Source organism: Diceros bicornis, chromosome 41, assembly GCF_020826845.1.
Source record: "Diceros bicornis minor isolate mBicDic1 chromosome 41, mDicBic1.mat.cur, whole genome shotgun sequence".
Classification (NCBI taxonomy): Eukaryota; Metazoa; Chordata; class Mammalia; order Perissodactyla; family Rhinocerotidae; genus Diceros; species Diceros bicornis.
This window is the reverse complement of record NC_080780.1, coordinates 2,415,795-2,439,620: the sequence shown is the minus strand read 5'-3', so window position 1 is coordinate 2,439,620 and position 23,826 is coordinate 2,415,795. Positions and strand designations below refer to the sequence as shown.

At 58.7% G+C, this 23,826-nt stretch overlaps 1 protein-coding gene across 4 annotated transcripts in view; it reads right to left on the bottom strand.

The window, feature by feature from the left end:
* The window catches only part of ADCY1 (adenylate cyclase 1), a 153,225-nt gene that overhangs the window by 125,293 nt on the left and 4,106 nt on the right, over window positions 1-23,826 (bottom strand). For all 4 annotated transcript variants that reach the window (XM_058534764.1, XM_058534765.1, XM_058534768.1 and 1 more), the window contains exon 2: window positions 1,150-1,299. In XM_058534764.1, coding sequence (XP_058390747.1) covers window positions 1,150-1,299 — 150 coding nt within the window. The remainder of the gene's footprint in view (window positions 1-1,149; window positions 1,300-23,826) is intronic.

Sequence of the window (23,826 nt, the reverse complement as noted above, 5' to 3'; positions counted from 1 at the left end):
TATCTCCCACAGACATACCCCCCCACAGATCCACACACACCATCTATTTCTAAGCAAGATCCTACCTTTACTGTAAATGCTAGGTATGACCATAATATCTATAAATGAAAATATGCGTGTGCATTTTCTAAATGTACAGTCAGTACTTAACCTTGTATCTACAATCAAGGTAGGATCTCATTTAGAAATCAATCCCATCTGTCCCACCCCCAGGAAAATAAGCCTCAGCCACCAGCACTGTCGTGAAGCAGAGCCCAGGTTCTCCCAGTGAAAGGCCTCGCCCAGAGCTCTCAGAGCAGTCTCTTGGGCCCCAGGACAGCAGCAGATGAGGAAACACTGTGCCGAGGGATGAGCCCAGGGAGACGGCTGACAGTGGCTCAGGACAGTGGGAACCTAGCCCAGCTGCCTCCAAGCCTGCAGCCTTTAGGTTGGAGGCGACAGTCCCACTGCCCCAGCAGACCATGGCAGGAGCTGGGCAGGGTGCTCTGAGGGCTCACAGCCGAGCTGCTAGTGCAGGGCTACCATGACAACCACGGTCACGGGCACAGTGCCCGAGACGCCCCCACGCTCAGGGTCAGCAGAAGCCTCGCCCCTCTGTGGGTCCCTCAGGCCACAGGTCAGTGCGCCAAGGCCGGCCAGGACCCGCGTTGGCCACCAATGCCAAGTTAGCCTATTCCGGCTGCATCTGGAGGCCAACCTGCCCCAATGCCCACCCCCAGCAAACCAAATGTCACTGTCAGTTGCTTTCAAGCAGCTCAGCCCCTTCCAGCGGCAGCAAACGCGCAGCACTGGCTCTCCACCTCGCTTCTGCCTCCACCCGAGTCCCACAAAGCCTCCTGGCATCTCCTCCACAGCCCCATACCTCGTGTCACCAATGGGTAAACCGAGGCCCTGGGATGACAGGGTGGCGGTTCCTTCACCTCCATGTCCAGGGCACCATCCTCCCGCAGCTGCCCCATCTCCTCTGACTTGCCGAGGGGGCCAGAAGCACATGCAGCCCAGAGAGAGGAAGGGCCAGCCCACAGAGGGCAGAGGGGGCCAACCGAGGCCTGAGGCCCCACCACCTCCCAGACAGGCCAGGCTGGGCCGCTTGGTGCTCCCCGCTCTGTGCTCCCCATGTCCCCGTGAGTGAGACCCCGCCACACCGACCTGCTTCTCATTCTCGTCCTCCAGCCTCAGCCGGTCCTCGATGCAGTTCCGGGCCTGCAGGAAGGACTTCCTCTGGGAGCGCTCGGCCAGGATCCTCACAAAGACCCCAAACATGTTCACGCTGAGGAAGAGCAGGGCGTTGGCCCCGAGCTGGAAGGGAGAGAACAAGGCAGAGCACCATGCACAGGGGGCCTAAGCTTGGCAGAAGCCCCTAAACATCCTCCGACAACCAGCCCACAAAATAACCGTGCTGTCCAGGGCGGCCGCACGTGCTGCCAGACCCACAGCACAAAGTCAGCTTCACGCGGCCACGAGCCAAGGCAGCGGGCGCATCCTTCATCCTGTGCGGGGCCCATCCACGCCATAAGCTTGTCAGGTAATGGAACAGTATGCAAGAATGCAAGGTGTGCCCCCTAACATTCACATGGAAGCCCTAATCCCCAATACCTCAGAGTGTGACTGTATTTGGAAAGACGGTCTTTCAAGAGGTAAATAAGTCAAAATGAGGTCACTAGCATGGGCCCTAATCCAATGTGACTGTTGTCCTTACAAGAGGAGATGAGGACACAGACACACAGAGAGGGACGACCATGTGAGGACACAGGGAGAAGCCAGCCGTCTACACGTCAAGGAGGGAGGCCCCAGGGGGAACCAACCCCGCCCACACCTTGATCTCGGACTCCCAGCATCCAGAACTGAGAAAATGAATTTCTGTTGTTTAAGCCGCCCAGTCTGCAGTATTTGTTATGGCAGCCCTAGGACACTATTACACCTAGAAAATATGAACGTGGAGAGAGAGTGGTTGTTCCCACAAAGACTACATGGAATGCTCTGCAAAGAAGCAGCAAAGGAGAGTTGATTAAAAACAAAAAGAAGAGGGCCGGCCCCGTGGCTTAGCGGTTAAGTGCGCGCACTCCGCTACAGGCGGCGCGGGTTCGGATCCCGGGCGCGCACCGACGCACCGCTTCTCCGGCCATGCTGAGGCCGCGTCCCACATACAGCAACTAGAGGCATGTGCAGCTATGACATACAACTATCTACTGGGGCTTTGGGGGAAAAGAAGGAGGAGGATTGGCAATAGATGTTAGCTCAGAGCCGGTCTTCCTCAGCAAAAAGAGAAGGATTAGCATGGATGTTAGCTCAGGGCTGATCTTCCTCACAAAACAAAAAAAAAAAAAAAAAGAAGGAAGGACGGCATTTGGGTATGAAGTGAACACCTGTCACGTATGTATGAAGATGAAGAAAACACAGCGTCCAGAGCCCTGCGCTCTGCCAGGCGCCCTGGGTTCTCACTCCACTTCTATGGATGAGAAATGAAAAAGGGGCCCAGGTGAGAAGGACTCCTCCTGGGGCGCCAGCTCAGACCCACTCTCAGACGCTCAGATCTGCTCAACCAGGAAAGGACGCCACACACATGAGCTAAAGTAGGGTGTACAAGGAAGAGAGTGTTTCACAACTTCCTGCTTTCACTGGCCTTAACTTAACTCCACACCCCCCAGGACTGAGCTTGGGGGACTTCACAGGGACCAGCGATGGCAGAAGGACTCACTTGCCCTGGGGCAGACCTCACATCATGGCAGATCCAGGAAAGGATCAGACACCACTTCCCCCACTCAGCCTCCCCAGCTGGTCTGTCCCCACCTCTCGTGGCCACAGGGCCCAGGGCCCGGCAGGGGCACCTCTCACAGGCCAGCAGGACCACGGCACATCTCACGAGGCCCCCAGGCGGCTAACAGCGAGAGAGGACGCCCACTCACCTCCCTGGGACTGCGGTGTTGATAAGCATTGGACAAAACAGCTGCCCCTCAGGCACTGCAAAATGGAGGATTTCTACATCTGATTAAACTCAGGCATTTCCTGCAGGTTCCAAGTGTCACTGCTCCTAATGGATTAACCAGAAACACTCCCCACACAGACTGCGTGCTGCACACAACACACGGGACAGCACAGACAGTGGCACGCAGGACGGAAGTTTACAGCAGATGATGGGTGAGCCGGGCTGGAGAGCACTGACTGCAGGACAGGGACAGGGGACACCAAGAGGCCATGGGGACAGAGACCGCAGCACCTGGGCATGGACTGGGGGCCGGGGGCAGGTGGGAGGGCAGAGACTGGGCCGGGGTGGGGCGAAGAGGAGGACAGACTGGGGCACACAGGGGAGGTTTGACTGGCCTGACTCCAGGTGTGTGTGACAGCCTCAAACACCTGGCCCTCGGGAGGATGGACGTATGGGGTTGCGGTCGGGAGTGATGTCCACCTAGAGATATTAAAGCTGCGCACAGGAGGCGAGAGGGAGCCAAGCCAAGGGACATGAATCTGTAGGGCTCCCGTACACCGCCGTCATCTCCCTAACACAGAGGAGTGAACTCGAGAGCAAGCTCAACAGAGCCAGTCTAGTCTCATGTACAACTGACAGAAGTGTGGGTACACCATTTACATCCACATAGACACGGGTGGAAAACATTCCTCCCAAATGCCACCTCTGAGCGCCAGAGAGAGGGACAGACATCCTCTGTGAGGGCATCTGATAGAGTGGCCCAAAGTCCTATCAAAACAGTGCCCGCTATGACCTTGAACATCTCCATGTGACCTGATCATCTCCATGGGACCTGATCATCTCCATGGGACCTGTGACCTGAACATCTCCATGTGACCCTGATCACCTCCATATGACCTACCATCTCCATGTGACCTGAACATCTCCATGTGACCCTGATCATTTCCACGTGACCTGTGATCTGAACATCTCCATGTGACCCTGAACATCTCCATGTGACCTACCATCTCCATGTGACCTGAACATCTCCATGTGACCCTGATCATCTCCATGTGACCTACCATCTCCATGTGACCTGAACATTTCCATGTGACCCTGATCATCTCCATGTGACCTATCATCTCCATGTGACCTGATCATCTCCATGTGACCCTGATCATCTCCATGTGACCTACCATCTCCATGTGACCTGAACATTTCCATGTGACCTGATCATCTCCATGTGACCCTGAACTTCTTCACTGTAACCATGAACATCTCCAGTCCCTCTAAATCTGGGTGGTCTCTCCTAGCTGGAGTATTCCATGCTTCAACCAGGTGCAGAGCTGAAAGCAAATGCTTCTGTGGCGCCTGTACCAGCCTCTCACGAGGCATGGATGGCAGCATTGGCTGTGCCTAGGGGACATGTGCTGGGCCCCGTTGGTTAGGCCAGTGTTTTCTGTCCTCTAACAGACCGTCTGCTGTATTTTGAGATCAGTTCATGCCAACCTGTTTACGAAGGCACTCATCTGGTGGCAGTGGGAAGACCAGCATATATGAAATAACAAATTGCAGTTTTGTAGTCAATATTTAAACATGTACTGAGTGTGTTTAACATGCCCACAGGCACAGTAGTGGGCACATTTCTAAAAATTCACATAATAGTGAGTCATCGCACCAAGCTTGCTTCTCTTCCCAGTAGTCACACAACCATTTTGGCTTCTACATGCACCCTCCTGGCCTCGATTTAAGGTTTTGAACATTTAGAACCTATAACACACAGCACATCCTCCTGGGACGCAGCGACGACCCCTCTTGAGATGCCCTCCCGGGCCAGCACCCCCACAACCTCCATGAATCCCTGCAGTGGAGCTCTCAGCTGTCACTCTCCTCAGGGGGACACACAGCTGGGTGAAGGACAAGAGACTCGACTGAACGGCCAGGGCACCCTGGGTCAGCTCAGCACAGGGGGCCAGGATGCCACAGATCAGGGTCATGGGCCCCACAGACATGGCTTTTCCAGAAAGCAAGCCCTCGGCCAGCCCAGGGCGGAGACGAGGGAAGGTGGGTGTCCCCACTGAGGTCTGGGTGCGTCAGAAGGGCTGAGGGGCAGACAGGGGGAGGGTGCAACAGGGCCAGCAGAGGCTGGACAGTTTGGTCAAGGGAGAAATCGAGAGCAGAGTGGAGGCAGGCGGGGCCACCCAGGAGCCCCATCTCCTCACCACCTCCACACCCCCCTTCAGCACACCTTCCCTTTACTCTAGCCATGACGGTTCCCCAGGGAAACTGAGGCCGGACTGGGTGGTCCCTGAGTACCCAGCTGCCCAATAACACCGTTTGAGCTGCTCACATGGAGAAGGAGCCCCATGGGCCACCCCACAGTTGGAGTATGGCAGGCAAGGTGAAGGGGGGCAGAGATCATCGGGGGGGGGCCTCATGCCTGGGCCTCTGTGTTCACACACCCGGGTGGCTTCCATGCGCCCCACCAACCTTCCCCCAGCAAGGCAGAAGAGGAGGCCACCCACATGAAGGCAAAGCCACCTGCACACCTGCCGTCCTCTCCTTCCTCCACACACACCCCACGATCAGGGCCATGACAACGAGTCACAGCCATGACAAGAGGCTCGGCACACCCCCACAGGGCACAGAGATGTTTCACGACTGGGTCCCTAGTCAGTGATCAGTGATGAGGGTGACAGCGCAGGAACACGTGTCCAGAGGTCACCTGCCCACAGGTGTGGCCTAGAGCAGGTGTTGGGTCAGGCTGGCAGCAGAAGGGGCAGAAGCAGTGGGCAAACTCAGCTGAGGGGGTTCCAAGCTGGGGGAAGGGCATGTGTTGGGGTGGAGGCTGAGCACCACGCACCCTGAGAGCTGCAGGAGGTGAGGCCGGGGCGGAGCTGCATCCCGTGGCCCCCCGGCCTCCCCACGCCTCAGCCTGGTCTCTGGGTTTGCGGTGTTGCGAGGGGACCGGCCTGCTGCAGTGGCACCCTAAGTCCAGGACCCTCTTCCCTTCCTCCCTCTGAGGAAACCCAGCCCCCCTTTGCACCCCCAGTGCCAGCTGCCTGTTCTCGGGGTCTCAGGGCCACCAGGCCTGGCCCCTCCTCATGGTCCCACAGCCACTTGGGAGCTGTCGCTTGCTGCTCCCTAACCGCAAATCTGAGCCGTCACACCCTGGGATGCCGCCCTCAGGAGCGCCAGGGCCCCTCCTCCCCCACCAGACTCCTGCCTCAGTTGTTCTCACGCTCCTCCAGCTGTATTCTGGAGGTGGGGTCTCAGCGAGCACAAGCTGGATGCACTGGCCTCTCGCTGCCCACTGCCACCAGCAAATGCTTCCAGAGCCCACAGCAGGCAGCCGCACTGGTTTTCTGGGCAGTGACCAGTCCTACCTCCCACCCTAGCATCCCCGGCTCTCCAGACACACAGGCACTGGGGAGGTGCCAGGCTCCCCAGCTACCAAGGGTGGCACATGCCCAGCGGCCTGGAGTCTAGGCCTCGGGATACCTGCCCCACACACCTGGCCTTGGGATACCTGCCCTGCACACCTGGCCTCAGCACACAGGCCCCTGAGGACCACACTGCCCCCTGCTCCCCATGGCCCACGCTGCCCTGGACACCTGGGCTCTGCCAGGACCCCAACCTCCCACCTTTTCCTGCCCTTCGACGCCCTGCCCTGTGCTCTCTCTCTTCCTTCTCCAGCTGAAACCCCAGGGCCCAGCAGGACAGTCCCCTGCCCCTCTCCCACTGTGTCCAACACCTGGGGAAATGTCGCCTCGTCAAAGCCCGCTCCATGTGTGCGGCTGGCCCTGGCGAAGGAAACGCCTCGGCCCCACCGAGCAGGCTCCTAAAGGGCACAACTGGCTCCTCAAATGCTCCTCAAGCTGCAACGGAGTCATCATCTGTCCCTCCTCCCTCAGGGACGTCCTTCTGCCCGCCTCGCTAGTGCCCTCACCCCTCCCACACCAGCAGGGCTCCCGTCTGCCCCCCAGCTGGGACCTGCCGCTCTCTATAGGATCGTCCTTGGCAGCAAACCTACAACGTGTGATTATTTCTCACCTGAAAATAAAACCCCTCTCTTGACTCCTCTTCCTCCCCCAGCCCTGCCCATGTTTCTCCTCTTCACAGTGAAACTCCCGACAAGGCCTCACGCCTACTTAGCCCCACTTCAGCCCACCTTCCCTTCCACAGCTGCCCTGGGCAGTCTGTGGCCAGGTCAGGGCCGCCTTTGCATCCTGAGCCCAGGCTCCGGCCCCAGTGCCTGGCCCACCTGCTCAGGGCTACCAGCCCCCTCCCCCGGCCCTCCCCAGCCTCCTCTGGTCTGTCCACCCACGCCTCACACCTGGGCCCCCTCCTCCCCTAACACCACTCACTTCTGGTGTCTCATCCACACTCAACTTGGGACCCATCCCCGTGCCCAAGACCCCAAATCAATACCTTCAGCCTGGCCCCAGTCCAGCCACACCCCTCCTGGCCCACTCAGCTACTCCAGCTGGCTGTCTACTCACCCCTGCATGGGACAGGCCCTGGTGGGACCCCTGATCACCCTCCAACACTCACCCCAGCAGCCTCTCCCACCTCAGCTAACCAGGACCCCTAGAAACCTCTCAGGCCTGCGGCCCATTTCCACCATCAGCAATTCCTACTGGCAGGACTTCCTTCCAGCAGATGGGGCATCTGACCCCACCACCATTGCTGTGTGGCCGAGGCAGCTGCCTCCTACATCACTCCTGTCCTCCTCCTGTCCCTCAGGCTCCCCTGGACCAAGCAGCCTAGTGGTCAGTGGGTCTGTCCCCTGCTTTACAGGCCTGGCCCGGAGTCCCCCCAGGGCCCAAGGCCCTCTGTGGCCCAGGCCCGGTGCCCCCACACATCCTGACCTCCTCATGTCCCCCTGGCCTGGCCTGCTTTTCTTATGGCCTCTGCCCTGCGGTCCCTGGGTGGGAGCCCTCTTCCCAGACAGCACGTGGCTCATGCCTGACCCCCAGGAGCTCCGCTCAGATGTCACCTTCTCAAAACAGCGTACCCTGATTACCACATCTGAAAATGCACCAACCCCCACAGGTACTTCAGGGATCCTCCCCTTAGTCCCTTAGTTCTATTTCTTTCTTTCTTTCCTTTTGTTGTTCTTAATAGCAGTTACTGCTTCCAACACTCCCCGACCTCTCTCTCCAGGTTGTCTCGGGCGAGGCCTGATGAGATTCTGTTTCCCAGCTCTCACATGCGTCCTCAGATGGGCGCGTGGGAGGGACCCCAGCTTTTCCAAGATCGATACAGGCATAGAAGGGGCAATGCATCGACCTGTCATGTCTGAAGTGACACCGGCTCTGGAGCAGGCTGAGGCTTGCGGGAGCTGTGCGTGGCATGGGACACGGTGCACACATGTGCACACGCAGACCAGGTCACGCAGCCCCGGAACAGAGCTAGGGTGCATGGCAGAAGTCGTGCAGTAGCAAGGCCAGTCCCCTACATGCCTCCTCCCGAGCCCTAGCCCCTAACGCCTGCTGCAGACGAGACCATTTCACAGATGGAAACAGAGGCCAAGGAGAGTGATTTGTGCAAGGTCGTGCATGAATTACTGCAGAGCGGGAACGGCATGGAGCCCCTGGTTCTTATGTGTGGGCACCACACCCACACTTCTTGGAACTATCCAGGACACGTCTGAAGCAGTAACGGATGTGGGAAAAGACCAGTGGTCTCTGGTCAGGCAATCGGCCTCACCGTGACTGACCACATCTCACAAAGCCGTCACACCAAGGAGCATGCCTGCCACAGGAAAGCGGTCACATCATTTCAAACAGTATTTTCAGTCCTCGTTCAACCTGATTTCAGAAAACAGAAACCCCAGGACAGGAAATGTGTGATCTCTGTTCCACGCGCTGGCCCAGCAGGAAGTCCTGTCCTCGTTCCCCTCGGCTCCATAAAGAACTGACGCCGAGACGCAGACCTCGGACCTTCCACCAGGTACAGGGCACATGGGTGTGGACAGCAGGCAGGTGGCATCCACAGCCAGGGCGGCGGGGAAAGGTGCCCAGGTCCCCTCCTGTGATGCCAGAAGGGGCGGCAATGGTTCAAAGCAGACCATTGCCTGTGGACCTGGGCACACAGCTGGTGGGAGAGGCACTGTGGAGAATGGGATGGAATCACCTGCAGACAGGTGTGCATGACTGGGCTCGCTCATCAGCCCCCTGTCCACTGGGCAAGCAGCTGACCCCCACCCCACAGTGGGTACCTGGGGTCCCACGGCCGGTGCAGAGAGGGGAGGACCTGGCACCATGCAGCAGGTGGGTCCAAATGTCCACCATGGCAGGCAGGTCCCTCTCACCCCAGCCACTCCAGGACACAGTGGGCTTGGTAAGCCTTTCATGAGCTGGGAGGAAATGAGCTCTGAGTAGGGTCTGAGACTGGATTTAAAACAAACTGGGGGTCTGGCACGTGGCAATGACGCCATTTCCACATCTGGCAGTGACTCGGCCAGGGAGGTTAAGGGCCACCACCTAGAGGGCAAAGGTGCGGGGGTTAGTTATTGAAAAACATAAAACCGCCTCATGTCTATGTCCCCTCCCCCAATTGGCCCCGCTGGGGATCGGGGGCTTCCCAGGCATCCACTCTGACAGTCATGCATGTGCCCAGGGTGCACTAGGCATCCTGGTGCACTGACCTAGCATCTGGTACAGCCCGACCAAGGCCTGGGCCTAAAGAGCCAGCAGAGGAAAAGTCCGGACCAGGATCACCATCCCCAGGGCCCAAGGGACTGGCGAGGGAGAGCTCGTGGGACAACACCAGAAAGGTCTGATGGCCCCACATGGCTCAAGACATGATCTACTGGACCTCCCTGAACTCCCAGTGCTCCAAGGGTCCTGAGAGGGGGCTGTGCTCCTGAAGCCCCCTGGCAACACCCCTGACTGCCTCAGCCCCAGTCACACACCTTCAGGAGACCCCTCCCCAGGCCTGGGCCGCTCCTGCCCAGGTGGGGACCCTGGAGGCTTGCCCACCCTCGGGCGGGGGACAGCCAGGAGAACTGGCTTCCCTGCCCGGCCAGAGCCTGTGTGGGGGCAAGCTAGCCTGCCAGGCCCTCGAGTCCCACATTCCTGCCCTAGCCAGTGCCACTTCCCCAGCTCCCCACTTGTCACAGCCAGCAGGCCCTGACCAGGGCCAGCCATGCCAGCTGGACCCACCTCACCACAGCAGAGACAGCCAGCCCCCCACACCCACGTCGGGGGGCTCCCTCACCCCGTGCCATGAGCCCAGTGCCTGACAACTTCCCACACATGTGCACACCACGTGAGGACAGACCCGACACCAGAGCCTCCCCCGGCCAGAGCTGGAGCCCTGGCGCTCTGGGAGACCCCTAACCCCGAATACATGCAGTGGCCATCAGGGTCAGCGCCCCTCGGGGTCATCGCTGCCCTGTGACTCGGCTCCTTCACGCCCCAGGTCCTCCAGCTGCCACTGTCGACCCACCCTCGGAGGATCACGGTGCCCACCAGAATACCCCGAGCCTAAGGGCAGGACAGGAAAGGACACCGGCAGCCTTGAACAGAGCGCTCAGCCTGAGTGTTTGCACATGGACACCTCCAAGGGGCGCCCACTCCCCATGGAGGAGTGCAGCGGTGAACCACATTTGGGGAACGATGCTGTGGCATCCTCCACCCCCATGAACACACACTCCGGAGGAGAAGCAGCCCAGAGAAAACGATGTGCCTGAGGTCGGCTCCCCCAAGGGGGCAGGCGGGGCCTGGGCTTAGGGCGTCTGCACCCTGCAGGCCACTCCTGGGAGGCCCCTGTCGGGCTGCTGGAGTTCTGGAGCCCTGCATCTCTGCTGACTCCCACTTCCTTCACATCTGCAAGTTTCCATGGGGAAATACAGGCAGAGGTCACTACAACAGAGTTTTCTGGACACAAAAGGCCAACTGGTGACATTCGTAGAACTCCATAAAAACCTAAATATACGAATACGTGTTCTGCTGAGTTTCAAAGGCAGTCGCGATATTGCCAGTGGTTTTCATCTGGGACTCAATGCTTAGATCTAGACGTCGTTAAATGGCTCACTTTTCCGGTTTCTGACAGCTGCCTTAAAGCTGAGGGGAAACAAGTCCCCATTACACGAAAATGTCTACTTGCAGATAGTGGAGAGCACAGAGACAGAAGGAGGACAAACAGGCCCAGGCTCGCGGCCCCTGCTCACGTCGAGAGCCTGCCTGGGAGTGTCTCTCGGCCTTGGAAATAACCGCCCAGCTGGCACTCCACCTCCCCAAGGCCTTGTCTGTAAACGAGACATGCTGGTTCAGCACTGCACCTACCTAGCCTCTGACCTGCCAGGGCTTGGGCTAGAACCACAGTCTGCAGCCCTCACAGCAGGCAGGGGAGCTGCGGAGCAGGCCAGGCCTGAGGCTGACCCCAAACGTCCACACCCTTAAAGAAATAAAACTAAAGTAATCTGGCCACATTGCCAACAACTTCTCAGGCATGAAAGTGAGTCACCTAGGACCCACCACCATACCATGGCCCGCTGAGCAACTGGGGCCATTTTGCATCTCTCGTTGTGGTGCCTTTCTGTGGCTGTCATCCTGGAGCAGGTAGTTAGGACCTGGCTTCTCCCAGGAGTGTGACAGAGCGCACACTCTCTGGCTGTCAGGTGTTCAGAGTCACTATTTCAATGACTGCGGGACGTACTGCCGCAAAGAACGGTATCTTTCACATAACCATGATCTTTCCATGGCATTCTTAGTGATTTCCAATATTTTGTCACTCTCACAATGCAGGGCAAGGATCTCTGGAGGTAAATCTCTGGGCATTTACGGTCACTTCCTTAGCATCCCTACAGTCAGCCCCTCACTCAGGAACACACCTAACTGCTCTCCAGTGGGGCCCTGGCCCAGTGCCCCCACTGCCCCCACAGCCCTCGAGAAGGAAGCACATGCCCAGCTCCTGGCTAATTTCCAAGGCAGGACTGGGAGGCCTCTCAAATGAGCATCTCTCACGCACACTAGGAATTCTAGACAGCAGCCTGCACTTCATCGTCCCATGTCCCTGCTCCCTCCTTAGCCCACCACCTCACCTTGGCCTCTCTGAGCTCCTTCTAGAGCTGTGCCTTCCACTCCACCACCTGGCCCACCCAGCACAGCCCCCCAGGCCTCCTGGAAGATAGAGACCCCACACTGCTCCTAAATCTCCACCAACTACTGAACGCTGTCTTGGTGCTCTTTCCCCACCATGATGCCCTGCTCCACACAGTGCACAGCGGCTCCACTGCCTGCACAACAAGCCTCACTGTCCCCCCACCACATGCACGCACCTTCTCTCTCTACGTGTACCTGTCACATGAAATGTGCCCTGCATGGACGCCCCAGCGTGACGTGGGCTGCGCCGATGAGAGGCATCGCCGTCAATCTTACATTGCTGAAGGGTTTCAAGATAAGTAATTTAACCAGGGAAAACCTATTGAACACCATGGGCAGTTGTTCAGGACTGCAGGGCCCCAAGGGGGCTATGGGAGGAGGGCGCCCACACCCAAGAGGCAGAATGTAAACCAAGCCTGGAGGCCACACACAGACAGAAGACAGAGGTTTAGAGAGGTTAAACCTCCCCGAGGTCATGAGGCGAGGAGTGGCCCCGATGTCCCAAACACAGGCTGTAACTCCAGTGCCAGCCACACCACAGAAACCATCTCTGGATCCAGGCATAGGTGGATGGGCCTTGAAGGACCCATGGACCCTTGCGTGGGCTGCAGTGGCCACCAGGGCTGCCAGACACATGGCTGGTAAAGGGAGGGCTGTGGCCTCACCCTCCCCTTGCCCTCCAGACAGGACAGGAGTAGAGGCTAAGAGTGAGGAGGCCCAGGGCAGGCGGGCCCAATGTCAGGCAGGGCCTGAGTGTGAGGCAGGGCCTGAGTGTGAAGTGAGGCCAGGGTGTGAGGTGGGGTCTACTCTGAGGTGCGGTTGAGTGTGAGGTGAGGCCAAAGTGTGAGGTGGGGCCTAAGTGTGAAGTGAGGCCTGAAAAGTGTGAGGTGGGGTCTAAGTGTGAGGCAGGGCCTGAGTGTGAGGTGAGGCCTGAGTGTGAGGTGGGGCCTGAGAGTGAGGTGGGGCCAGGGTGTGAGGTGGGGTCTACTGTGAGGTGGGAATGAATGTGAGGTGGGGCCTGAGCGTGAAGGGAGGCCTGAGTATGAGGTGGGGCCAAGAGTGAGGTGGGGCTTGAGTGTGAGGTGAGGCCTGAGTGTGAAGTGGGGCCTGAGTGTGAGGCGGGGCCTGAGAGTGAGGTGGGGCCTGAGTGTGAGGTGGGGCTGAGTGTGAGGGGGGGCCTCAGTGTGAGGTAGGGCCTGAGTGTGAGGTGGGGACTGAGTGTGAGGTGAGCCTGAGTGTGAGGGGGGGCCTGAGTGTGAGGTGGAGACTGAGTGTGAGGTGGGGCTGAGCGTGAGGGGGGCCTGAGCATAAGGTGGGGCCTGAGTGTGAGGTGGGGCCTGAGTGTGAGGGGGGCCTGAGTGTGAGGGGGGCCTGAGGGTGAGGGGGGCCTGAGTGTGAGGTGGGGACTGAGTATGAGGTGGGGACTGAGTGTGAGGTGGGGCTGAGCGTGAGGGGGGCCTGAGCATAAGGTGGGGCCTGAGTGTGAGGTGGGGCCTGAGTGTGAGGGGGGCCTGAGTGTGAGGGGGGCCTGAGGGTGAGGGGGGCCTGAGTGTGAGGTGGGGACTGAGTATGAGGTGGGGACTGAGTGTGAGGTGGGGCCTGAGTGTGGGGGGGGCCTGAGTGTGAGGGGGGCCTGAGTGTGTGGTGGGGCTGAGTGTGAGGGGGGCCTGAGCATAAGGTGGGGACTAAGTGTGAGATGGGGCCTGAGTGTGAGGCGGGGCTGAGTGTGAGGGGGGCCTGAGTATGAGGTGGGGACTGAGTATGAGGTGGGGACTGAGTGTGAGGTGGGGACTGAGTGTGGGGGGGGCCTGAGTGTGAGGTGGGGCCTGAGTGTGAGGTGGGGCTGAGTGTGAGGTGGGGCTGAGTGTGAGGGGGGCCTGAGTGTGAGGGGGGGCCTGAGTGTGAGGTGAGCCCAATGCCAGTCAGTGCCTGAGTGCCAGGCAGGGGATGGGACAGGAGGGACAACTAAGGGAGGAGCAGCAAAGCAGATTCCAGACATGAGTACAGGGGAGTCAGGGAGTGGCTGCAACACAGGGCACAGAGAAGAATGTGAGCAGACTGCTGAGACAGATGGACTCTGATGCAAGATCTAGACAGCAGCAGAGACCCCCATCGCCCACCAGACACGGGGGTCTGGAAAGGGTGAGGGCCAGAGCAGGGAGGCCATCAAACTGCAAGGGGGGCTGGAGCCACGAGAGCTGATCTGACGAGGCCAGAGGAGGGGCCTGCACGGAGGCTGAGATCCACCTTGTAAAGGAAGTGGAAGGTGGACCCTAGCCCCTAAAATAAAAACTATGATTCAGAAAAAGAGGAACCTCCCTTTTGAGATTTTCTCATCTTAGTTTGCTTTCTCCCACCTCTGGGGTTAGCCTGCAAACACGAACGGGGAGTTGAAGTGGGGCACAAAATAGCCGGTGCGTTAGCTGGTCAAGACGACCCACCAGCCGGTGCTCCATCCTCATCTGACAGGGTCCTAGGCCACCAAGTAGAGTGGGCGGGGCCAAGGGCCACTGGCCTCCCTCGCTGCCACACAGCACACAACACCGAGGTGCTCTGGACGCACCCCCCGGCCACTGTGTCCCCCACTCAGCTCTGCATGGCCTTGGAGCCTCCACTCAGAGGGAAGCAGCTGTCCTCCCTCTCCACCCGGTGACTCACCTCGTTTCTACGAGCTACAGATCTGTCCTGCAGGCGGGGCCATCACTAACTGCAGTAAGGATGTCTCAGAGGCATCTTCACAAACAAGCCGATGCTCCCACTCCACGCTCAGGCCACCTGCATTCACGCCAGCAGGAAACCCACCCGTCCCCAGTGAAGTAGGAGCTGCCCCCAGGAGAACCCGTCTAAGGGACTGGTTGAGATGAGATTGCTGGGCAGCAGGCACACTGCAGGAAGACTAAGTGAGGGCGTCTGCCAACCACCTGTCATCCCACCCTGAGAGCCCCCAGGGCTCACCCACCATCTATTGATGCAAACCCGCAAGGCTTTCCCCATTGAGGGTTCCTATTCTTCCCAAGAAGCTCTCTGAATTCGTGGCTGGAATTGCACAGAAGATGGTGACCACATGGCTTAGCACCTGCCAAAACGTGCAGAAATGACGAGACAGGCAGGCTTGAGGTCACCATGAGCTGCACCACAGGCTGCAGGATCAGGAGTTGGGGTAGAGGAGCCATTACCCCACCCCAGCCCGCCTGCAACCACACTTGGAGCAGTGATCTTCAGAAGAGGCTGGGTCAAGGCCATCCACACTTCATGTGAGTCCATGGGGACAGTTAGGCCAGTCTTTGCTCAGCACAGGAAAGAAAGAGCAGCAGGTCATCAGGCAGGCTCTCCAGGACAGCACCTGGGCCAGGTGAGTTAGAAGCCAGTCCAGCCAGAATCACCTGCCACAGAGGCAGGTCGCTGAGAGCAACACTCCTCACCTAGCCCAGGTGAGATGAGGCTTCTTCCAAGGGAGGGCCCTGGGGCTCCCACCGCAGCCCACAGTTGGCACGCATTGTAACTGTCCCGGGGTATGCCTGGGGGCCCATGTGGGAAACTTCCACTTGGCCCTGGGGAAGACTTGCACCACGTCTCAGCACCCCCCAGGGGATCTCCTCCAAGGTGGGAATCTCTAAGCGCCCCCCACTCCTGAGGGACCCACGAGCCATGGACGCTGGCTGAACAGATGCCTTTTGGCTTGGAGAGACAGAGAGGCAGCAATCCAAAAGAAACCCCATCCTCCAGAGCGTGCCTGCAGGCTTCTTTGCTCCAAGGACTGGTAGGGGCTGACACACAGGTGCCCCCAAATGCAGGATGGGTGACCAGCAAAAACAAGTGTGCAGATCCCCTGCCTGAGGCTGATTTTCCCAGGAATGACAAGACCAGGACCACTGGGACTCATGTGGTCCCAGACTGAGAGGCTGCTCAAGGTCCTGGTCCCCACACGGACCCAGGAGTGTGGTCCACCCTGCACCTCTTCCCTAAGGGACCCCACGCTAGAGCTAATTCCATGGGGTTCAGCTGGTAGGACATAATCCAGCCTGGTCACCCCACAATGTGCTCACGGCACTCAGACCCCCGGGGTCTCCAGGACACTGTCTACCTTCACGGCGGACCTGAGACCCGCCAAGCCCTGGGCTCTGCGCACTTCCCCAAGCTGGCTTCTCCCGTCTCCATCCCTCCACTGCGTGTGCACGGCATGGTGCACACGCATGTGCACGCACACACACGTATAAATGCGCTGGCGGTGCATGCAGCCCCCAGCTCTCCCTTGGGACCACTCCCTCTCACTGCTGCCTCTGCCAGCAAGGGTTTCCCTTCTTTCACTCAGGGGCGCCGTGACCCCCTGACTTGGGCTGGGAGGCCCCCCACTGGTTCTGAAGCACCCCAAGACCATCCCTCTTTAGCACTCAAACCTCTCCACAGGGCACAGAGCCTCGGCAGCATTAAAAACGTCTGTAAGAATGACAGAACCAGCCCCGGAGACAGCTTTCCAGACCAGACTCTCCTGCGGAGGAGTGCACAGGTGTGCAGACACGAGGTGTGCTCTGAGGAAGGCCTTCTCACACTCACAGAGAGCAGTGTGGCCACAGGACAAAGACGGAGCTGAGGCCCGCACACAACTGCCCCCGCACCTCACTGCATACATTCTGGTTGGTAAATCCACGCAGGGCCCCCTAGCCTTGCAAAGTCTCTGTGGGTTTGGTCTGTGGGCCAGGCCCCATGACCCACCGGGCTCCCTCTCACCTCCCGGGCAGCGCCTGGAGTGGGGCCCGCCAGGCCCTGCCACTGAGTGTGCGTGCTGGCTGGGAAGTGCAGCATGTCATTCTTTAAAGCGTGGCTCGTTTTTCAACATCACTCACAAGTGTGTTTTTAAATTAACATAATTGCTTGTTAGCTCTCTGTTTTCGAATTAATAAAAGTGTTTTAGGAACAGCAGCATTTGCAAGAATGGCAGAATGTTGATAACTGTTGGAGCTCGGGGCTGGTACCCAAGAAATCATCGTGCCGGTCTCTCTACTCTTGTGTATGTCTGAAGTTTCCATAATTAAAATAAAAACAAATTGTAAACAAAAAAAAGAATCCAACGGGCTCTCACGAGCTCCTGCCGTGGGGTTTCCAGCGCCCTGAAGCTGAACCACCCAGGCTGTGGTCACCACACCTGGGGGCAGATTCCCAGGGGGAGCTGTGACATTTCTGATGGAACCCTTGGATCTTCATTCTAGGGCACCTCCTGGTGTCGGGGCCCTCGTGCAGCAACTCCAGCTCACTCATCTGCTGGGGCACAGCCCCCCTCCAAGCAAGCCAGGACTCTCCCTCTTCAGATCAGAGGGCAAGGGGAGAGCATGTTCGGAGAGGCTGATACGCTGATGCCATCAGGAGAGAGAGAGGAACACAAGGGCAGTGGCGTTAGGAAGACAGATTAAGTCCCCACGCGGCAGAGCACCCAGGACAGTTCCATCAACGACGGGCAGCTACGCACGCCCCTGCCCAGTGGGTGACCGATGGCGAAGAGACTGTCTGTGCCTCCCGGAAAGGCTAGTTGGGGCACAAACACGCCCACCTTGGACGGCATAACCAATGTGCCTCTGGGTCCCCACCCACCCATCCACAGTACCTGCTATGTTTCAACACCTCCGTTCACCTTTAGACCCTGGACACCGACTCTAGCCCCAAACAGTCTCTCACATCATTGCCCATTTCTGACCCTTGAGCAAACTGGGCTTTAGAAAAGGGTCCCACCCATGGGGTCCCCCCAGCAACATGGTCAATGCCCAGGAAACATTTGTGATATCTGCAAGTGAAGATTTGTTTTAAAATAAAGTATCAGGATGTTTCAAAATCCTAAGGCTAAACCAGTGATTTCTAAAACGTGGTCACTGAGCTAGCCATCCACGCAGCAGGGCATGCAGTGTTTGAGAAAACAGCCATCTCAGAAAACAAGTTCAATGAGCAAGCATTTCAGATCCCTTTTGAGGCCATGGTTGATTGAGGAAGGCAACGCATTCTCTTAACAAAAGAATGTTTCTCTCATAAGGGAAACTAGGCAAAGGCACCACGAAATACACACTAACGATTTCAGAGAAGGTCATCACTCAGCATCACTCCAGCACTAGGCTCATGATGACCCCACACCCCCTCCTCCAGAATGCTCTTGATCACCTTTACCCAGCAGGAGCAGAATGTTCCAGAGCAGATGCCCTCACTCAGATGTGGCACAAGGCTGCCAGTGCAGATGTTGGAGGCACTCTTGGAAAAAAACAGTATCACATGGGCTTATTGGGCAGCTGCCAGGGAGGAGCTAGCAGGACCACATACAGCGACACAAGGCCAAGTGGGAGGGCCAGCCTGAGAACAGGGTCAGGTCAGACAGTAGGAGGAGCGCCAGGATCCCAGGCACAGCCTGATGTGGACAGGCAGGCCCTGCTGTGGACGGCCCTTCTCCTCATTGAGTGCTACATCTGATGTTCCCAAATTTGGATATGTGGCGCCTCAGGCCCCACATGGGCCACTGTGTGAGCAATGACACCTTGTCCATCCAACAGAGGCAGCTGTGCTCACAGGAAGCCAGGGCACCTGAGCAGGTGTGCACCATAAGTGGCGCACATGATAGTGCCCAGCTGAGCCATGTCACCTAGAGAAAGGCACTGCAGCAGTTGACATGAGAGCCCGCCCTCTCACAGGCACACCTGCATTTCCTCAGGCCAAGCCGAGGCCACTTCCAAAAGGCCGAAGAGTTCACTTCAGCAAAAGAGATGCTGGACCTGATACAACTGCTCTGTATTTTAGAACCAAAACAGAGAGTTGCCTTCAGATTCGGAACATCCCATGGGCAAGGACATCCCCCTCTGCAGGGTGCGGGGGGCAGGAGGGGAGAGCCTAGCAATCTACACCACAGGCAGGAGTTCTGTCCCTGGGGTTCCTCACCTGGATAAGCGTCCTGTCTTCCTGCACCTAAAACCCTCACCTGGGCATCCTGTTCCCCCACATCAGGGTCCCTCACCTGGCGTCCCTCAGTAGCACGGCCAGGATGCCCTGAGTCTGGGCCTACAGCAGCCCCACTTCCCATAGGATTGCCAAGGGCTGTGCCCACTCAGACAGGCTCCCCTCCCAGCCCCACTGCCCACCACAGAGCATGCTCCTCACTCCAGACGTGGACACAAGATCACCCGGCTTATGTCCCTGCTACCCAGGCTGTGAGCCCTCAGGACACAGACCCTGCACCAAGCCTGGCACAGGGTTTGTCCCGGATTCTGAGAGGACAGTGGGACGCCTCAAACCCAGAGATCTAGACACTGCACGTCTAGGATGGGACTGGGACCTCTGAATGTTACCAACGCATGCACAGACACTCACACACATGCATGAACACACTCATGCACATAAGTATGCATGCACATGTGCATGCATGAATATACATGTGCAACCACTTGTGCACACATATAAACATGCACAAATGTGCATGCACACATCCACAGTCATGCACATGCACACACATTAGCACGTGTGCATAAATATACATGCTCTCAAGAGCATGCACACATATACACATGTGCTCACATGTATGCGCACACGTGTGTGTACACATACATATGCACGCTCACAGGCATGCACACACAGCCAAATGCATGCACACTTGCTCACACACATGTGCACACATATACATGCACACATGCATGTGCACACACAAAGGCCCCACCCCAAGAACTATGTCCAGGCTCTGCACAGTCCTGCCCAGAGCACTGAGAAGCAAAAAAGCTCTGCTCCCACCAACTCCAAGCTCTCCTCCCAGCCTTGAGTTGGAGGCAGCGTGAACACTGCAGCTCAGAGATCAAAGCAGGTCCTGCCGCCTTCCAATCCAGGAAGACAGGGTCAAGGGCTCAAGGGCACAGAGGAGGATCCAGGGAAGGGAGGTCGAGGACAGGAGGGATACAGATACGGGCAGTGAGGGGCAACCTGCCGTGGATGGGGGTAGGCGGTACTGGCCCCACCCTGCGCCCCACACGTGGGGAGGTGACGGACATGAGCCTGAGGAAGCGTGGCCTGGCCCTGCCCGACTGCACACACAAAGAAGATGGAGAGGAGAGAGAGTCCTGGCCCTCATCACTCATCCCCATAGCTCTCAGTCCCACGTGCACGGCCTCTCCACCTGACCTCCCCATCCAGGCAAGGCCTGGGGCTGGTCTCACTTCATGGGCAGGTCTTGAGGTTGCCCAAGGTCTCGGGGCTGGAGGGGCAGAAGCTGGGCCCCACGCTGGGCCTCTGCCACCCCTTGCCCAGCCCCATTTCCCTCAGACGAGGACAATGTGTCCACCTGAAAAAGTAGTAATACTAATAAAAGTGTGTTGTGTAAGCATGCATGAACGTGTCTGCAAGTGTGTGAGAGTGAGTGTATGTGTGTGTGTGTGAGAGCACGTGAGTGTCTGCATGTGCTTGTGTGTGCACACATGAGTATGTGAGAGTATGTGTGTGCACATGCGTGTGTAATGAACATGTGTGTGTGTGAGAGAGACGAGGGGCATATGTGACACATCCTCAGGTGTGGTAGAAGCCAGCACTTGAGAGCGGGAAAGGTCTTTTCCGTCTTCCTGGCTCAGCCCCTCCGTGTAAGCTGAGGTGCCTGCAGCTGGTGGGTGGGGAACAGGGTCTTGCCCACCAGGCTCACCCAGGCTGCTGGGCTGCCATGCTGCCTTTCCCGTCCAAACTCATGCCCCCTGCCCAGCCCGGCATATGGACAAGTGGAGCCCCACCCGAGGCCAGCCTCCCCAACGGACACAGGCCTCCCTCTGGCTGGACAGTGCTACAGTAGTGCTCCCAAAAGCACAACTGGCCAGAAGTGACGGAAAACATGCAGAAGACATCAGTCTGGACAGACTGCCTGCCACCAGCATCCGGGGCATCTTTTCCAACGTTTGACCACGACTAGACATGGGTTCCCTGAGTCAGAGAAAACTCATAGGTCACAGGCTACAACCAATTAGTGACAACAAGAGGCGGCTGCCACTTTGCTGAGTGCTGGCCCCGTAACGGGGGAATAGGGGACGGGAGGGGTACCCAAGGAGGCATCTGCCCCTACAAGACCAGGGGAGCAACCTTGGAGAAAACCAAGGTATGGCAGGGAGTCCCCTGCCCAAGGCCCCACAGCTAGCAGCGGAGCCCCTGCAGCGCTGGGAGTTCCACCAACCTCAAAAGCCCACCCATCCCCACCTGAGTAGGAAAATGGTCTGAGAAAGTTTCTGGGCTCCGTGCCTGCAGGAACACAGTGCAGGTTACCCGTCAAACCAGCAGCTGAACCCAGGCCTTCTGGACCTCAGACAGGTGACAGGAGAAGGACATGGCCCGAGAACCATCATGAGTCCCCGGAAGGCAGGCCGGCAGCTCTGACAGCAGGTAGGGATAGTGGCAAGCAGACATTTGGCCACACCAGCCAGCCGGGAGGAGGCTTCCACCCAGGGCAGTCACCTCCCCATGCTTTCTTCTGCTTCCGTGTGACCCATGCTCCCCACTGCACCCCAGGGACCTCCAATCAGAAGACTGATCAGACCCCTCCTCTGCTTAATATCCTTCCGGGCGCTGGCAATGTTTTCAGAAGAAAGGGCAAATGCTCCTTGTGGCCCGCAATCCAGGGGCCTCCCCCCCAACACCCCCTCCTCCCTCTCTCTGTCCCCTCTTAGCCCTCAGCCAGCACCTGCAGCCCCCAGGACTTTGAGGGATGCCCCCCCAGACCCAGCAGCCCTGGGCCTCATCCAGTATCTTGGCTGGAGCATCTTGTCCTCAGGAAGCTGCCCTGAGCCCCATCTGCCTTGGCCCCTATATACGCCTCTGAGGTTCACACGTCCCTACCCCAGGCACAGACTGCGGTCCCAGTTGTTGACTGGGGTCTCCCCACAGACTGTAGCTTACCGGAGGACAGGGTCCCACTGTGTCCCCAGTCCCCAGCCCCCAGCTCAGGGGCTGGCACCCCAGTGTGGATCACAGAACTATCCAGAGAAGGTGCCACAGGCGCCACGAAGCAGATGCTTCATATCTGCTCCAGCTCATCCCAGCCCCTCTGCCAGGTCCATCAGCAGGACTGGACTCCAAGCACACAGACAGCCCAGGGGACCGTGGGAGCAGAACTCCTACCTGGCACATCCTGGGGCAGCAGAGAGAAGCCCGGGCCCAGAGGACCTCCCAGAGGAGAGCAGGTGGGAGCCCGCGGGATGCCTGAACAATCCTCCCTGACCTTCCAGGCCCCATTTCCCCTCATCCTAAGTCCTGATGCCCTGATGTGGGCGATTCCGGATGCTTTTTAAAATTAGAACCAGCTGCCTTGGAGGGAGGATGACAGGAGGCTGAGGGAAATGACCAGGTGGTGGGGAGACAACTGGGGGAACCACCCAGGCAGGCAGGAGGCTGATGGCGCCGGTCCCGGGGAACCAGGTGGTCCTTGCGGGATGCCCACTGGACATGGACCTGGAGGCCTCGAGGAGGCACCTGACATGCACCTGGAGCTCAGGGAGCAGCCAGGGCTGTAAATGTGCAGTGGGATAGGAAGCCAGAGGCTATAAGAGCAGGAGCGGTGGGGGCTGAGCCCTGCCAGTGACCAGAGGCCTAGGGAAAGGGTGTCCAGCCAAGGACAAAGAGATTGCATGCAGGGTCACCCCTCACCACAGCAGGGAAGCCCACGCTCCACCTTCACACAGCCCAGCCTGCCCCAGGAGGAACCCCTGTCTCCCTCCCTGTTCCAGCGTCCACCAGGGAAGCAGTGGGTCAGCCCAAGCAGGTGGACCGCATAAGCAGGTGAGCAGAAGGGTGACAGAGCCCAGAAGGGCAGGGTAGGGGGAGGAAGGTGCAAGCGGGAGAGAAGGGGCCCGGCCTGGGGAGGGGTCCAGCAGAGCCCTGCCGGAGAAGGAGGAGCCCAGCGGGGAGAGGGGCCGGCTGAGGAGCAGGGCGGCGGGGAGACGGAGCTGGGCGTGCCCAGGGGGTCCAGGTTCTTCTCCAGCAAGAGAAGAACCAGCTGGAGGAGGAGGGGCCTCTGGGGGATGGGGCAGAGGGCAAGCAGGGAAGGGGGCCAGTGGGGGAGACGTTAGTGGGGGAGACACCCGGAACTAGGAGAGGGCGACTGGGGGCGGGGCAGCAGGGGGAGGGCCGCGCTGGAGGAGGAGCACAGGTTATCCGGAGGGACTCTATAGGGCCGCCTTGAATCAGGAAGAGGAGGAGAGGAGTGGGGTGGTGGGCACGGCGAGCGCCCAGGCGGAGTGGCGGCGGGGAGCGCAGCCCGGGTGGGCAGCCGCGGACAGCGCACCCCTGGGCCCGCTCTGGGCGCACGTCAGCTGGCCGGTGGTTCTGAGAGCGGTTACATTGCTCTCAGCCTGCCAGCGCTGGGTTCCCAGCAGGAGCTCAGACAAGGGGGGGGGGGGGGAGGGCAGGGAATTCCAGGCAGCTCTCACTCCTCCCAACAGTCGTGATTTCTGTTATGCTGCCTGTGGTTCAAACTTCCAGGAACGGAACATATTTCACTGACGTTGATAGGCAACCAAATTGGAAACACACTGCAGTGGACCCTTGCTACGTCCAAATACAGGGATCCTGACCCCCCTGGCCAAGAAGTGGGCATCTGGGGCTGTGAGGAGAGAGGCCCCACAGCGGGGAAGCTCTGGGCTGGCGGAGGCCGCACACCCCAGGCACACGAGCGGCAGGGCAGGAGGGGTCACCCTGTGGGCTGGCACCCTGAGCCAGCAGGTGAGCTGCCCAGGTGGCCCTTCTCCAGAGATGCCCTCCTCCACCAGCACTCCCAGCAAGGACCTTCACTCCCTTCGCATGAGCACCCCAACTCTACTTCCC